Genomic DNA, 14,895 nt, shown 5'->3' on the forward strand with positions numbered 1-14,895 from the left:
TCAGCTGCCTGGTGATTTTTGTTCCCTTTTACTTAATATTTTAGACATATAAAGTGTAGAAAAAATCATTTGATAAACACTCATGAACCCCTGCCACGTTTTATAAAACTTGACAAATACAGTTGAAATCCGCTCAGCCTCTCACTCAGGAGACTACCGTCCTGAATTTTGGGTTTCTCACCTCAAACCTTTCTTTATCTTTTTACTACCTGTACCTGTAAACCGTGAGCACTACAGAATATTTCGTGTTTTTTATTTTAAATTGCATCACATTATTTTTGCTCTACATTAAAATGTTGAGCTTTATCCATGCATATTTATTTAGCTCTAGTTCCTTTATTTTTTTTGCTGCTGTGTTATTTTCCATTGCGTGAATATATCACAGTCCCATTCTCCTGTTGACGTATGTTTAGATATTTCTTTCCTTTTTTTTTCCGTTACAGGAAATGCTGCTGTGAACATTCTTGGGCAAGGCCTCGTGGGGATTTAGCTTTATTCTTGAGAAGAAAAATCAGGTGGAAACTAGAGACCTTCTCTAACATCCCCCGAAGTGGTACTCCCATCACTGGAAGAGTCAGGGCAGTGGCTTGGGGTTCACCTGTGCTCCAGGTGGTGGGCAGGGACAAGGGAACTTCCAGAATCCTGTCATCTTAGGCCCTCCTGGTGGCTGCTGCAGCCCTGGCTTCCGGAAGGGGCTCAGGCATTAAGCCAGGGGAAGGGCCTGAATTTTCAAGTCAGTAGGCAATCAGCCAGGTCACATGGAATTAAAACCAAAGGCTCTTAAAGAGGATAAATGAGCCGTAAAGAAAGGCTTTGCTTTTCAAGTCTGTGCATGTAATTCCTTATTTTATATCATATACATATTTGTTACCTTTTAATTACAGCCAGGATTTAAATTTCCATAATTAAATAGAAGTGGGTTTTATCCCACGTAGCCGAATACTGTGTAGACTATGTTTCACAGGCAACAACGAATATGGCTCCTGGAGCCCAAAACTAATATTTGAGAGTCTGGGTTTATATAAAAGAGAAACGGAAGAGGCAAGAAGGGTTCAGGAATCGTTTTCTATGGGGCTTCCCCCTGAACCGCCTTAAATAACAAATTCTGCTCCTGCCTATGAAATAACTCAAATCTAGAGCACTGCATTTAGGAGCTGAGAACCTGCAACCCAGCTGGGCTTTGTCACTGCCACCTTCATGGCCCTGGTCACGTCACTTGCCTCTGGGCTCGTGCCCGCATCTATAAAATAAATTTGGAAAAAATGATCACTCTTCAAGTTTGAACATTCTGTGATTTGGTAATTGAGACTTTTCACATGTATCTCTGGCCTCCAATCTCATGCATAAAATGGACTAAACCCACGTACACGTGTACCTGCCTTCCCTGCCCCGGGCCTGGTGTCCTGACAGCCACCCGCTCCTCCAGACGGTATGTGATGTTACCTGAGGCTCTGAGTCAGCCTCTTCTCATTTGCTTAATTGCTAATGGAGCCGGTGGTAATTTTCCACCCAAGAGTTTCTATTTTTTCAGAGCCGGTTAGAAGCCCAACATTTCAAGAGCTTGGAACCCTGGCATCTGTTCTGTCTCCCTCCCTGGGCAGATGCCTGGCAAGGACAGAGCCGTGCGATGTGGCTGTGAATGGATTTAGGGGGCGGGGTGTTTTCTTGGTACCAGCCTTGGAGAAGGCCCCTTGTGCCCCTCCCTCATCTCCTGCAGGTGAGCCAGCACAGATGGTCCCTGGCGGGGACCCTGGCAGCTTCCCAAAGCCAGAGATGGGGGCAGGTGCCTACCTGGGAGGAGGTGGGAGGAAGCCTGTCTTAGGACCGGAAGCCAGATGTTACCATAGAAACCAGTCTACTGGTGGCTTGTCCTCGGCCAGGTGAGGTCTCTTCTCAAGGCAGACTCTGCTGGAGCCCGGTTTCCCATCCCAATTTCCCAGCACTCATTCTTGGTGGCTCAGGGCAAGTGGGTGATGGCAGAAATCCTGTTTCAGAAACTCAGGATTCAAACCAGGGACAGATGAGGAGAAATCTGTTCTTCCAGCCAAAAACAAACAAACCAACCCTCTTTGCAGTCCCCTTTCCCTCGAGAGCCAGGGAGTTGAGCTGTTGACCAGAAGAAGGTGCCCTGAGGCTCTCTCTCCAGGCTGAGAAGGAAAAGGTGAGTCAGGCAGAGGTCTCCAAGTCAGCTGTGGCATAGGTATTGGTAGCTCTGTATTAAAAGTCACAGGCAACCCCTCATCCAGGGTAGACCCTGGGATTCAGGGTGAAAGAAGGGAACCCTAAACTTCCTAGCATCTACTTCAACCTGATGTTAGAGGTAACAGTAACGATAATGACGCTGGTCACCATGTTGTTAAGCCTCTGCTCTGTACTGAGCCCTGAAGATGCAGACTCAGATAAATGACTTGTCCAAGGTCTCACAGCTTGTAAGAGGCAGAGGGGGGACTTGAATCTGGTACCACTCTAACCCTAAAGTTCAGGTTCTGACTTAGAGCCAGTGGCCAAGGGTTTTTATCGGAAACATAACAGATGCGTAGGCAGTAGTTTCACAGTGCTACCTGGAACCGTGGACTCAGAATTGCCACTCTGGAAGGAGCTGGAAAAGTTCTCTTCCCTGGGGGAACTCGGAATACCTGCCTGGGTGGGGTGGAACATTATCCAAAGAACAGGAGCAGGTTGGAGTGGAGGAGAACTCAAGTAAGCACCTCAGGGGCCGCCCCCACTTTGTAGAGAAGGGGCTGGGTCAAGGCCAGGTGTAGCCGGGTGTAAGTGCTGGGGCATCCTAGTCAAATGAGGAAACTGAGACAGAGACGGGCAAAGTGGAAGAATCTGGGATTTCTACTGTGACCAATACAACATTGCTGAGATTGCACTTTTACCGGGCAAATGAAATTTACATTCATTCATTCATCCCTTCGATAAACACTGATTAGGTGCACTATGTGGCAGGAACTGCACACAGTGGTATTAAAAAGTCTCTACTTTTCCCTTATGGGCATTACGATACAGAGGAGGAAGACCAGACATAGAACACACACACACACACACACACACACACACACACGATAATTACACAGTTCCAAAGTGAGATAAGTGTTATGAATGGAAATCTCAGGAGGAACAGTGAATAGTGCCTTGAGGGTAGCTATTTAGAGGACATGGTCAGGAAAGACCCCCTCGGAAGGAAGTGTTTCAGCTGACACTTAAAAGATGAGAAGAGCTACTGTCCTGGGGAAACCATCCCAGGCAGGGGGCACAGGGTACTGGGAGGTCCTGTGGTGGGAAAGAGCCCAGTGAGCTTGAGGAACAGAGAGGAGGCCAGGGGGCATGGGCAGAGGAGGGCACAGGAGCCCAGGAGGTAGGCAGGGGCTGGACAATGCAGAGCTGATGGGCCACACTCAGGACTTTGGATTGAACTCTAAGAGCAATGGGAAACAGAGGTTTCTAAGCAGAGAGGATACCACGACTAGATCTGTGTTCTCACAAGATCACTGTAGAAATGGTCACATAGCAGACCTTTGGGTCTTCAGGCCAGCCTCCTGAGTCTTCTTTCTGGGGTGAACTTGTCTTTTGAAGCTTGGAGAGGGAAGCTGGGGCAGCTGGGGAGAAGAGGGAGGGGAGGGAGTGGACTAGACCTCCCCACTTGCCACATACTCCAAGCCCCACTTTGGGGAGACCGAGCTCACAGCCAAGTGCAGATGGAATATCTTTCTTTTCCTTGCTTCCCAGCTGCAAATGTGGGTCAAATCTGATGGCCAGCAGTGGGGCGGGGCTGACCCTGGTTCACCGGAGCTGGTTAGACATGGACAGCTGTGCCCCTCTGCTCCTTCCTTCCCACTCCCCCTCCCCTGGGAAAAGAAGAAAACCCCAACATTCTATGGAGACTGTGGAAAGGCCTTCACAACAGGAAACCTCTGGGTGACCTAGGGGCTGGAAGGGACACAGGCTGGGAGGAAGATGGCGGGAACTGAGAAGGCGGAGGTTCAGAAAAAGGGAGAGGGAAGGCCCCTGACAGGAAGCTGGGCTGGGGTGAGAAGGGGCTGAGAGGAGGAGGGTTCAGCATCCGGGAGGAAACAATACAACCACTTTTCTATATTTTTCTTGAATGTATGCCCATCTTCTTTCTAAAACAATTTGGGGAAAACATCACTTATCGGGACTTCCCTGGTGGCGCAGCGGTTAAGAATCCGCCTGCCAATGCAGGGGACATGGGTTCGAGCCCTGGTCTGGGAAGATCCCGCATGCCGTGGAGCAACTAAGCCCGTGCGTCACAACTACTGAGCCTGCACTCTAGAGCCCGCGAGCCACAACTACTGAAGCCTGCGCGTCTAGAGCCCGTGCTCTGCAACAAGAGAAGCCACCGCAATGAGAAGCCTGCACACCAACAAAGACCCAATGCAGCCAAAAATAATTAATTTAAAATTTTTTAAAAAATTAAAACAACAATAACAAAACATCACTTATCACCCACCCCCAGACCAGTGCCATTAGCAAACTACTGGGGAAGGACCCCTCCCTGGGGACTGAGTCTGCCAGTGGAGAATCAGGCGAGGTAGTTGGAGGGAGAATTAGAACACTGTTTACATGCAATAAAATCTGAGATTTTTGTGGGCTAAATGTGTGTGAGGGCAGAGAGATTTATTTTAAATGGTTTTGGTGACACCTCTTTTTGGCCTGACGGGTGGGTGAGGCATGTAAGTTACCTGGTGGAAGTGGACTTGAATGGGGGAAAAGTGAGAACAGCAGGAAGGGACTTGGAAGACCTCTTCCTGTTCCTTCCCACCTGGGAGGCAGTAGGCATCTCACCTGACACCCAAGCATGGGACTCATTCTGAATCGCCCTGAGCACAGGCTGGGAGAGAGGCAAGAAGGCAGAGATTCGACCTCCGTGGGTAAATTTAAATGCTTTTATTAACAATCTTCTTACATTACAAGGATAATATGACAAAAGGAAAGTTTCTGCGTACATATTATGATAAACCAACATAGCTCTATTTGTATCCAGTGTTCTAGGTCCCGTCACACAGGTACTATAAAGCGTAGTCTGCAAAGTAATAACATCAAGAGTTGTTTTTTTTAAGAAAGAAAGTATTAACATATTAATATGTATGTGATAATAGACTCCTAGGTATTCCCCCCACCCCCACTGTGTTTTTCCTTTGTGATTGAAATGAAACGGTTCAGCAGCGTGGGGGGTGGAGAGAAGGAGAGAGACGGGGCTGAAAAAGACGGAATCAGACTGCTGGCTCTTCCGGAGAGACTAAAGTGAAGACTGAGGGTGCCCCGAGGGCAGCCTGGCCCTTGTCTTTTTGTGAGCAGTATTGTAACCGGCTGTCCTCCTCTGGAGGGAGGGCCCGGCGCCCTTGATGCCCCATGGTATGCTCTCTCTCTGAGGTACAGTGCATTGTGGGATTGCTACCTGGGGATGCCCATCCCCTGGCCACGGGTCTGGTCCACCGCAGAGGGAGGAAGGCTCGGGCCGGGCCTGGTCTCTCTTGAGCCAGGCACTGGAGGGTGTTTGGAGGCCCGGTTGGCAGCTAGCTGTGGCTCAAGGAGACCCAGGTGGATGTGGAGGGGAGAAGAGGTGGGCACTGTCAGAACAGACCCTCCCCGGACTGTAGGTATGGGGATGTCTGCTGGGGACTGAGGTACGTTGGTAAGATGGGAGGGAAGAGTAGGACAGAGGTCAGGGGAGGCTCGGAGATGGGAGATAAGCGCCTATGAAGGCCGAAAGGCAGAGGCTGGTCTAGAGAACAGAGGATGCCACTGCCCTCCGTCTCCCATCATCTGTAGCCCCGTCAGCCCCTACCTCCCTACCTCCCGGGGAAACGATCGAGAGAAACCTGGAAGTGAAACGGGTTTCTGATTCTGTCAGGGCTGCACAAGCCCTTCGTCATGCTGCCAGTGGCACCAGTGCCCCCTCAGGCCCCCAGACATCCCTGCCATCTAGGGGTGGGAGCAGGGACAAACTGAGGGAGGCGCCCTCCCCGGAGGAAGTGAATGAGCTTGGGGCATCCGGCTTAGCCTCTGCCTCGAGTCACAGAATCAGAACAGTGTACGTGAACTAAACCTGCCTGTTACGGTGTCGGTGGGGTGAGGGGTCGCTGGGCCTCCGTGCAAGAGAGGGAAGAGCATTGACCTGAGTACAGCCAGCAGCAGCTGTGCAAAGTGGGCTGGGCCAAAGCCCTCCTTCTGAACTTGAGTTGCTACTGAATTTATGAGTGTGCGGATATGTCTCTCTCACCCTTCCCCGTTAGCTGATGCCCCCTGCCCTGGCCAGAAATCCTCTGGATGGTGGGCAGCGCTGGCTGGCCATGCTGCCCTGGCAGACAGCGATGGAGTAGGTGAGGGAGGCCAAGACGGCTGTAGTTCAGAGGTTTGGCCTCTAGGGGGCAGCAAAAAGCATCTAAAGGGGGAGCGGGTGGCATCTTTCCTGGACCTCTCTTGGTCCAATTTGCACCTTTCCTATGGCCACAAATGCTGCTTATTCCTGTGAGGGGGAGGGTATTTGGGGAAACTGTGCAGTGGTCCCTCCACCAGGGGTCAGAGACCACATCCTACTGCCAAGCAGCAGTGACCACCCAAGCGTAGGCTTGTGGGGGGCAGGGACTAAGGGGGCACTCCACGGGGAGCTCAGGGGCTGAGTATCTCCTTCCAACCTCAGACCAAGCCTGCGGGAAAGAAGAGAAAGTGCACGGAGAGGGTCAGGGCCCGGCTCCCCTCCTCTTCAACACTCCGGGTCTCGGAGGCCCCGTTCCCAGCAAACCCTGCCTGCTCAGCTTCCCCGGCCCCCCCGCAAAGGCTCTGCCTCCTCCCTCTTCTCAAGCGACAGGCTTTCCCGCTGCTCTCCCAGCTCTCTATAGACTCTATTTTTATATCTATTTAAACATAGAAATGTATAAATATATAGGATATTATTCATAGATATATAGACGGGATTTAATCTCTTACTCTGTGTGTATACGTACTGCATATGTCCATATATACAATATATATGCTGTAGCATTTGTATCATACACTGCACATACCCCTGCTTCCATGTGCTCTCCTAGGGAGACTGGATTGCATAGGTATTTCCAGGGCGATACCACTTGAAGGGATGGGGGGATGGGGAGAGCCAGACCGAAGAGGAGGGCCGTACCATTTTCCTCCCAAAAGGGCACTTTTCCTCCCTCTGGCTAACACACAAAGATCACCTCAAAGTCTTCTTAAAATATCACAGCTCCATCCACTCACCTAAAGCACCATGTCCACAGATAGTAGAGAGAGGCCTTCCTCCGAGCAGGAGAAGGGCCCTGTGTATCTCTGGACATAATCTTCCCTCCTCGAAGCTGGAGGAGGGAGCCAGCCTAGAACCCATGACCCACGTTCCCCAGGAGGCCAGCATCTGCAATGGGACTGTCCCAAGCTCACCTGCCCTCTGAACATGCCTTTCTTGTCTAAGGAAGAGGCACTCCCCACTTTGGCTGTCCCAGGCTGGCCTGGCTGGGCCTGCTGCTTGCACGGGCGAGGGGATCCAGAACCTTCTACCCAAACTGGGTGTAGGGACCAAGACAGAACACAAATTCGACTTGGAAATCCACCCAGACCGGAAACCACAACCAGCTCTAGATACAGAATTCCTGTTCCTAGGTGGGTGCGAGAACAAACAAAGCGGGGAGGAATCTAGAAGTTCTCTTTCAACCCCCAAGCCACTTCCTGGACCCCATGAGGCTCCAGGTGAACGGCTAAAACGATGCCCGCCCCACAGCCCAAGCTGGGCCACGTCTGATCCATTTCAGTCTCTCCACGATCATTTTCAGCACTCTACATGCTTTCGCCTGTTTTCTCCTTCTTGATAACACTTCTAAACAACTGGAAAATATTTAAACATCATCTTAGATAATTACAAGCTCCTTTCTCCAAATCAAAGCGTCAACATAAGCAAGTCAAGGAGAGGGGCCTCAGCAAGACAGCTCAGCATGGAAACGGGTAGCAGGGGCGGGCTGGAGACCTCCAGCTGCCCTAGATTCAGGGCCCAGCACCGAACACGACCAGCCAGGGATCCAGGACGTCGAGCCTGGTCTCATCCTCCCATGAGGATGAGGAAATGAGGGTCTGCCCAGCACCACAGGATGCTGCCCGCAGCCATGGAAGAAAAAAAAAAAAAAAAAAAAAGCTGGTGTCGTGGATGCCCGGATTCTCACATTCAACCAGGCAGGCGAAACTCGGAAATTGGGACATGGCAAGAGTTACAGACAGGGCTGGGCTGTCCTCGGGTCTCACAGATAGGTACAAAATGGCAATGGGTCTTTTTTTTCCTCCACTGAGGAAAAGCAGACCATTTTAATCACAAGGGCTTCTGGCTCCCGAGCTCTGCGATGTCTCTTTGGCACAATTGGCCACGAACCTGATCTCACTTCCCGCCCCCTCCATGAACCGAAGAAAGTCACTGATCAGCCAACCCAATGAGGACAAGTTTCAATTCTAGAGACACAGACCTTTCATTCTAAGCCAATGGTCGTCACTCCTAAGCCAGGGGCTGAGTTTAAGGGCTCTGTCTCATCCGAAGGGACGAGGATGCAAGGACCGCCTAGCCACAGCTTTTTGTACTTATCAAAGGGAGGTTAGACTGCCCAAGCATGCGGTTCCCTGGGCCAAACCCCGAGGGTCCCCACAGTCCAAGAGTCCTTCTCAAGGACGCAGAAGAGTGGAAACGCCAGGGATGGAAATCATGGGTAATTGAATGCAGCATTCACAGGATAGAAACACTGGAGCCTCCAAGGGGTAAAGACTCTGTGTCAATTGCAGTGGTGTGTCACCCAAATTGCTCCCTGTCCCAAGGCAAAGTGGCCTTCAGAGTATCATGGGCAACTGGAGTTTTAGGGAGGCCTTCCCCAACTTCAGGACCTGCCAGAGAGCTCATCCTCTCTGAGGTCTGGAGTCTAGCTGGGCAGGTGATGGCTAGCAGCCTCATGCCGCTAGCAGCTGCTCAGGCTTCTGGCCCAGGGGCAGGTGGCCAGCTCCTGCCCCTCTAAAAAGACAAGGTAGACACTGGCATTGGCCCAAAGGATTTTTTCCCCTCTGGATAAAAATTTGAGCTGATTTTGGCCACGGCCTCCTGAGAGGAAACAGTCGCAGCCCTGCTGCGGTACTCAGGCAGCCATGGGAGATTCTCTCCTCCTGGTTTCCAAATGAGTGGTCTAGGGGAGGACTCCCTATCTCCTGACATAGTGGGTGGGGAGGTGCAGAGGGGGGCAGGAGGAGGCGTAAGGCAACTGTTGGCTAGAAGAAAGGATCCCGACTACTGTTTCTGACCCCTACGGAGGCCCACCTTGCCAGCCATCTCTGCCCTCAACGCATCTCAGTCTGTGCGATGTTCAAAGGAAGCTCCCACAGACACGGTGGTTTGGGTGTGTGGTGGAGAGGAAGTTGGGGAGGGAAAGGTGGACCCTTGTGCTTTGCACTTGACCACAGTTACTGACCCTGATGGGAGGAGGCAGATGGGGAGAGAAGACATCGGCCTAAAGTGGAGAAGCGGATGAAGCTGGGAACTTCAAAGCACAAGGAAGGGCTCTGGGTCTTTCCTTGCAAGTTCCTGCTAACTCTCTCCTTGTTCAGAGGAGGGTGGGAAAGTACGTGCGACTGGGGAGGGGGGTGAGGGGTGAATGTCACCAGGCAGGGGTGCATTGATTTGTTGAAGAAGGCAGCATATGAGGCCTGGCAGTGGGACAGTCGGAGAAAACCAGTTGGTTTTTTGTTTTTTTAACATGCTACATCACTGTTGAAAACAAACAAAAAAGTTTCAAAAATAATATATAATATATATAATATATTTATATAATGAAAAGCTATAGACTAGCAGCAATGACTCTAAAGTTATCTTAGCACCAAGACCATGGGGTGGGGGGGAAGGGATCTGGAGGGGGTGAAGGTCTGGCAGGACAAGGAAGGAGGGGGTGACATGTTCAGTGTTGATGACAGTTCCACTCCGGTTCTCAACGGTGGCATGAGCCCTCGGAGACAAGATAAAACAAGAAGGAAGGAAGCCACCACAGTTTCCTAATGTCTGAGCCGAGCAGGTGGGGGACGCTGGAGCCATGCCTGTGGCCAGATCACACCGTCCTTTGCCCACCCTCTGCCAACTGAGAGGGATGGCTCCCGACAGACCACAGACAATGCAGCTCTTCCTCTCTCCCCCCAGTATAACCTGCACCCACGATGCAGGATCTCTGCATATCAGATATGCATACATCAGATGTGGAAACACGGACAGAAGTTTTTAACAGCTCACGCACATTTTTTAAAAAACTCCCTTGCGAGGTATACTGGTAATTAAATGAACAAAAGAGCATTGATCAAGACTCCTCTAGATTAAACCACTACTTGCCTCAGGGAGTAGGCGAGTGGCTATTTCTAAAGCTTATATCTCGGGGGGGGGGTGTGTGTGTGTGCGTGTGCGTGTGCGTGTGCGTGTGTGTGTGTAGGCTGATGCCTTGAGAGTCCTGTCTTACCTCTTGTGTATTCCTTTCTTTTAGGACGTCTCTACCCTGTTCAAAAAAGGAAGCGTTCGCCGGCATAGATGCATTACCCACTTTCCCACTACCTTCCTGCCAGGCTGCAGGGCTCGTCATCAGCCTTACTGCAAAAGGACCCAATCTCTAGAGACTCTCATCGGAGTTACGCATAACCCAGGGCACAACTTGCATTGACATCTCCTGCCACCGAACTCTAGCAGGCATTTCTTGATTATTAAAGGGAAAATAAAATACCCCCAAACACATTATATGATTATAAAGACAGAGTATAAATAATTCATGTAAATTGATTACATACTTTTCATTTTACTTGTTTTTAGCCAAAAATTGCTGCCCTACTGGGGTATAGACTTTTTGGCTCTTCATTCCCCCCATATTCCCTGGATCTGAATGGAATTATATTATGTTATCCCACACCAGGTCAGACAGGAAGGCAAGGCGCTCACGCCCCACCCCCACCCCGTCCCCGGGATTTCAAGCTCGGTGTAAGGCGATTTTGCCTTCAGTATAACAGGGAAAATGTTTAGGATCCAGGGGTCTGGAAGGAGGGATTCAACAGACAAGGGACAGGACAAGCGACACGGGTAGGGAGTGGTGGGTGTCACAGTCTGACCGACGCTTTTGTTTCGAGACAGTGAAGGAACGCTGGTCAGGAAATGAATGAAAATCTCTCAAGCTGAAGTTGGATGGGAGAGGGAAAAGTCAAATACCCCGATCCAGATACACAGCCCACCCTCTCCCAAATGAGAGATCGGATTCAGCTGGACCAGCCGGTCAATGAAGAGGCCAAGAAACCCCCCTCATGAAACCAAACAAGAAAAAAAAAAAGGCAAGAACATACACCCAAACCCAAACCCCTCAACCCCCGAACGAGAACAGAAACAAAATGAGCTACCTAAGGTGATGACAGACCCGTCATTTTAGCTTATGCGGTTGGTTGACTGTGAGGTGGGAGCACGTGTGGCCCCAGCACATGCTTCTGTGAGTGAAAATGAGTTTCCACGTGTGTTGCAGCTGCCAAATTTTGTAGACGAGAGTCAGTTTCTGACATTATTCCTTTCCCAGTAGCTTCTGGTGGACGTATCACCTTGGTTTTTAACATTTTTTCAGTGTGGGTTTATATATATATATATATATGTATATATATATATAATATAATATATATTTATATAATGTATCAAAGCTTATGAGTATAGGTTAAAAAAATATTCAACAGCTTAGTGAACTCTGCGATCCGGCTCCCTAAATATCCGGGTAAAACTCTGACCCGTGGTCCACGGTCTGAAGCACTGGCTTCTGTTCCAGCGCAGACATCCTGCTGAGGACCTCGGCCGACAGTGTGTAACTGTTGCCAGACTTCTCCTCGAACCAGCTGTCCAGGGCTCGCTTGGCATCAAAGTTGGCGATCGGGGGGCCGTTGACAGCGATGGTCAACAGGTCGCTGAGCTGCTCCAGGGTCAGGCGGGAGCGGTGGTTTTTGCGGACTCGCTGCAGGGCGTTTCGGCCTTTCTCGCAGCAAGCGGTGGAGGTGGGGAGGACTTTGATGACCTGGATGATCTTGTTCAATAGTGGAAACCTCTGCTTGTATTTGCAGATGTGGCCGATCAGGTCCTTGAAGCCGTTTTTGGTGTAGTAATCAGCCTTGAGTTCCCGCCACTCCATCAGCAGACTCCCCCGGGGGTCCAGCCCTTCCCTGCAGACATCCCGGGAAAAGGTGGGGATGGCCTCCAGGTGATCAAAGATCTGCACCATGTCCTCCTTGCCGTAGCTCATGAGCTCCTCGCTGTTCCTGGGCCAGGCGGCCAGGTCAAACACCTGGCAGGCCTTCACGAAGATCCGGCTGCGGGAATCGAACCGCTGAGCCAGGATCACTTGGGTCTTCTGGCAGATCTTCTCCCGGATGGACTGGAACTTGGCTTCGGCCACCCTGAGGTTCTTCACGGAGATCCCGTTGAAGCTCTCCCGGAAGTTCTCCTCGAACTCCTGCAGGTACTCCCCTGGAGAGTCGGCCAGCCGGCTGATCTCCTGGATGGCCTCCTCGAGCTTGTCGTCCACCTGGGACACCAGGAGGTACTCGCCCTGGAAGATGTAGGCCAGGCGCGACAGCACGGCGATCACGTCCAGGAGGAAGTAGACGAGCTTGATGGACTGGTAGTCCATGAGGAACTGCAGCAGGGCCAGTGCGATGGCCGAGGCGTCTGCCCTCTGGGTCTGGCTGCTGACATCCTTGAGGTGGGCCACCACCTCCAGGTAGTCCTTGATGAGGGCATTGAGGACGTTCTGCTCTCCGATGATCCACCTCACAGCCCGGATGTCCCCCAGGAACTCCGTCTCCTCGCAGAGGGTGGACGCCGTGGACCGCAGCTCGCACAGGAGGCGTGGCGAGTAACGGTAGAAGCTCAGCAGCTGCTTCAGGTTGTTCTCCAGCTCCTCCAGGCAGGGGAGCTCCTTCCCACTGATGGCATCCAGGATCTCCAGGTGGGGCCGGTGCACCATGAAGGGCAGGCACAGCAGCCAGGGCAGCGTCTTGCGTATCGTCATGAACATGCTGGCCCGCAGGCTGGCCGTGACGTTGGCCCCGTCTATGCCCAAGCCCACGGTGGGCTTCTCATCCTGCAGCCGAATGCCCAAGGTGGAAAAGGCCCGGTCAAGCGCCTGCAGATAGCTCTCTGTGCTGGAGAACCCCAGCTCCTGCAGGGACAGGAACTCCGTGGCCGGGGGCCCGTCGCTGCTGGTGTATTGGACGTAGACCGCCACCGTGTCAGCCAGCAGGTCGTCGCTCTGTCCGTCCAGGATGATGCTGAGGCAGGGTGACTGGCGGATGCGCTCCACCAGGTCTTCGCGCAGCGCCCGGGCGATGTGGTGGATGAGGATCTGACAGTCTCCCTCATTCATGTACTGGTCCACCACCTTGAGCTCGCACTTCCGCAGCAGCTCGGCCAGGGGCCGGAAGTCCAGGTAGGGCCTGCCCTCCAGGGCCAGGTGGTAGGCGGTGTTGAAGAGCAGGGTCATGTTGCGACACATCTCCTCCGTCTTCTCGGGGTGCATGCGGAGCTTGTAGAGCTGCAGACACTTCTTGTGCAGGTTGCTTTGGCTGTGCAGCTTGATGGTGTGAATCTTGAACTGCTTGGAGCCGATGATGAAGGCCGAGGTGCGGGAGGACTGCACCGTGTACTGGCGGCAGACGTGACACCACATCTCGTTGAGGGTCGGGGAGTACCGCAGGAACCAGAATTTCTTCAGCCACTCCTGCTTGAAGCGCCGGATTCGGCGCCCGGTGGCCGACGACATCTTGGAGGGCTCATCGGTGGCCGTCATCATATCGTTGGAGACGGATTCGTCTGCCGAATCGACCTCCTGGTCGTCGTCCTCCATGATGGCAGGGCCGGAGACCATGCTCTCTGAGGCTGGAAGACAAATGGGAAAGAAACAGTTACACCTGCTGGAAAGAACACGGACATTTCCAAAATGAAGGAGATAGGGCCCAAAAGGCAGGTGTCGCATTCTGTGAAACAGGAGCCGATCCCTATGACAGACTGAATCCCAGCCTGGAATTCATTTAGAAGCACTCCTGTCGTCCACGCATGTCTCACCCTCTCTGTGCATTAGCCCCGGGGGCCACCGCGCTCCAGGCTGCCTGCCCTCACCTTCCACGAGTAGGTGCTCAAGGAACTTAAATGTTCTGTATCAACCGAACAGCACAACTAGGAGGGCAGAGCTGCTGGAGCAACAGAGCACGTCAGAGGTTCCATAGAGGTACACAGCAAGGACAGGACGTGGGACGCGCCCCACCACCAAGGCGGTCAGGGGAAGGTGCGCTGCCCTCAAATGAAGGGAGCTCGGGCCCCAAGTGATTTCGGGATCAGAATGCAGTGTAGTTAAGATGCGTGCTTTGAACATCTGAAACACCTCATTCTGAGCTAAGGGGTGCGGTTAAAATAGGAAGTGCTATGTAACTCTCTAACTCAGCTGCAGGTGCGTACTGAGAAAACCTCCTTGTGGTTGAGCATCCCTAAAAGATGCAGGCAGCCAACAGAAAGCAGCGAAGGCAACTAAATGCCCTGTATCCCCGTCGGTAAGGCCGGGGGCTCTCCCCCACGGGACAGCCTGCCTGAGACTGGGAGAGAGGAAGATTGGGTTTGGAAGTTGGGCTTTGGGGTAAGACACTGGAGAAAGGCAAGGGGTCAAGAACACAGCACACACCCCTCCTGCAGCAGAACTTCCTTTATTGACGAGGAGGATACAAGGGCAAGACCCAAAGCCCCACCCGAGCTGTAAGGCGGCCTGTCGGAGGCACCCGAGGGCGTGCGCTGCGGCCGGTACCCATCTCCGAGCTCCACGCCCCAGGTCTCCCCAAAGGTGGCTCCCCTGGGGA

The 14,895-nt window shown here is 52.2% G+C and overlaps 1 protein-coding gene across 4 annotated transcripts in view; it reads right to left on the minus strand.

Annotated features, from left to right (window-relative positions):
• Positions 1-11,629: 11,629 nt before the first annotated feature.
• PRDM11 (PR/SET domain 11) overlaps positions 11,630-14,895 on the minus strand; it is an 83,317-nt gene continuing 80,051 nt past the window's right edge. For all 4 annotated transcript variants that reach the window (XM_004264036.3, XM_049713189.1, XM_049713187.1 and 1 more), the window contains one exon: positions 11,630-13,927. In XM_004264036.3, coding sequence (XP_004264084.2) covers positions 11,763-13,927 — 2,165 coding nt within the window. In that variant the 3' untranslated portion in view covers positions 11,630-11,762. The remainder of the gene's footprint in view (positions 13,928-14,895) is intronic.

Source organism: Orcinus orca, chromosome 8 (assembly GCF_937001465.1).
Source record: "Orcinus orca chromosome 8, mOrcOrc1.1, whole genome shotgun sequence".
In the NCBI taxonomy this organism is placed as follows: domain Eukaryota; kingdom Metazoa; phylum Chordata; class Mammalia; order Artiodactyla; family Delphinidae; genus Orcinus; species Orcinus orca.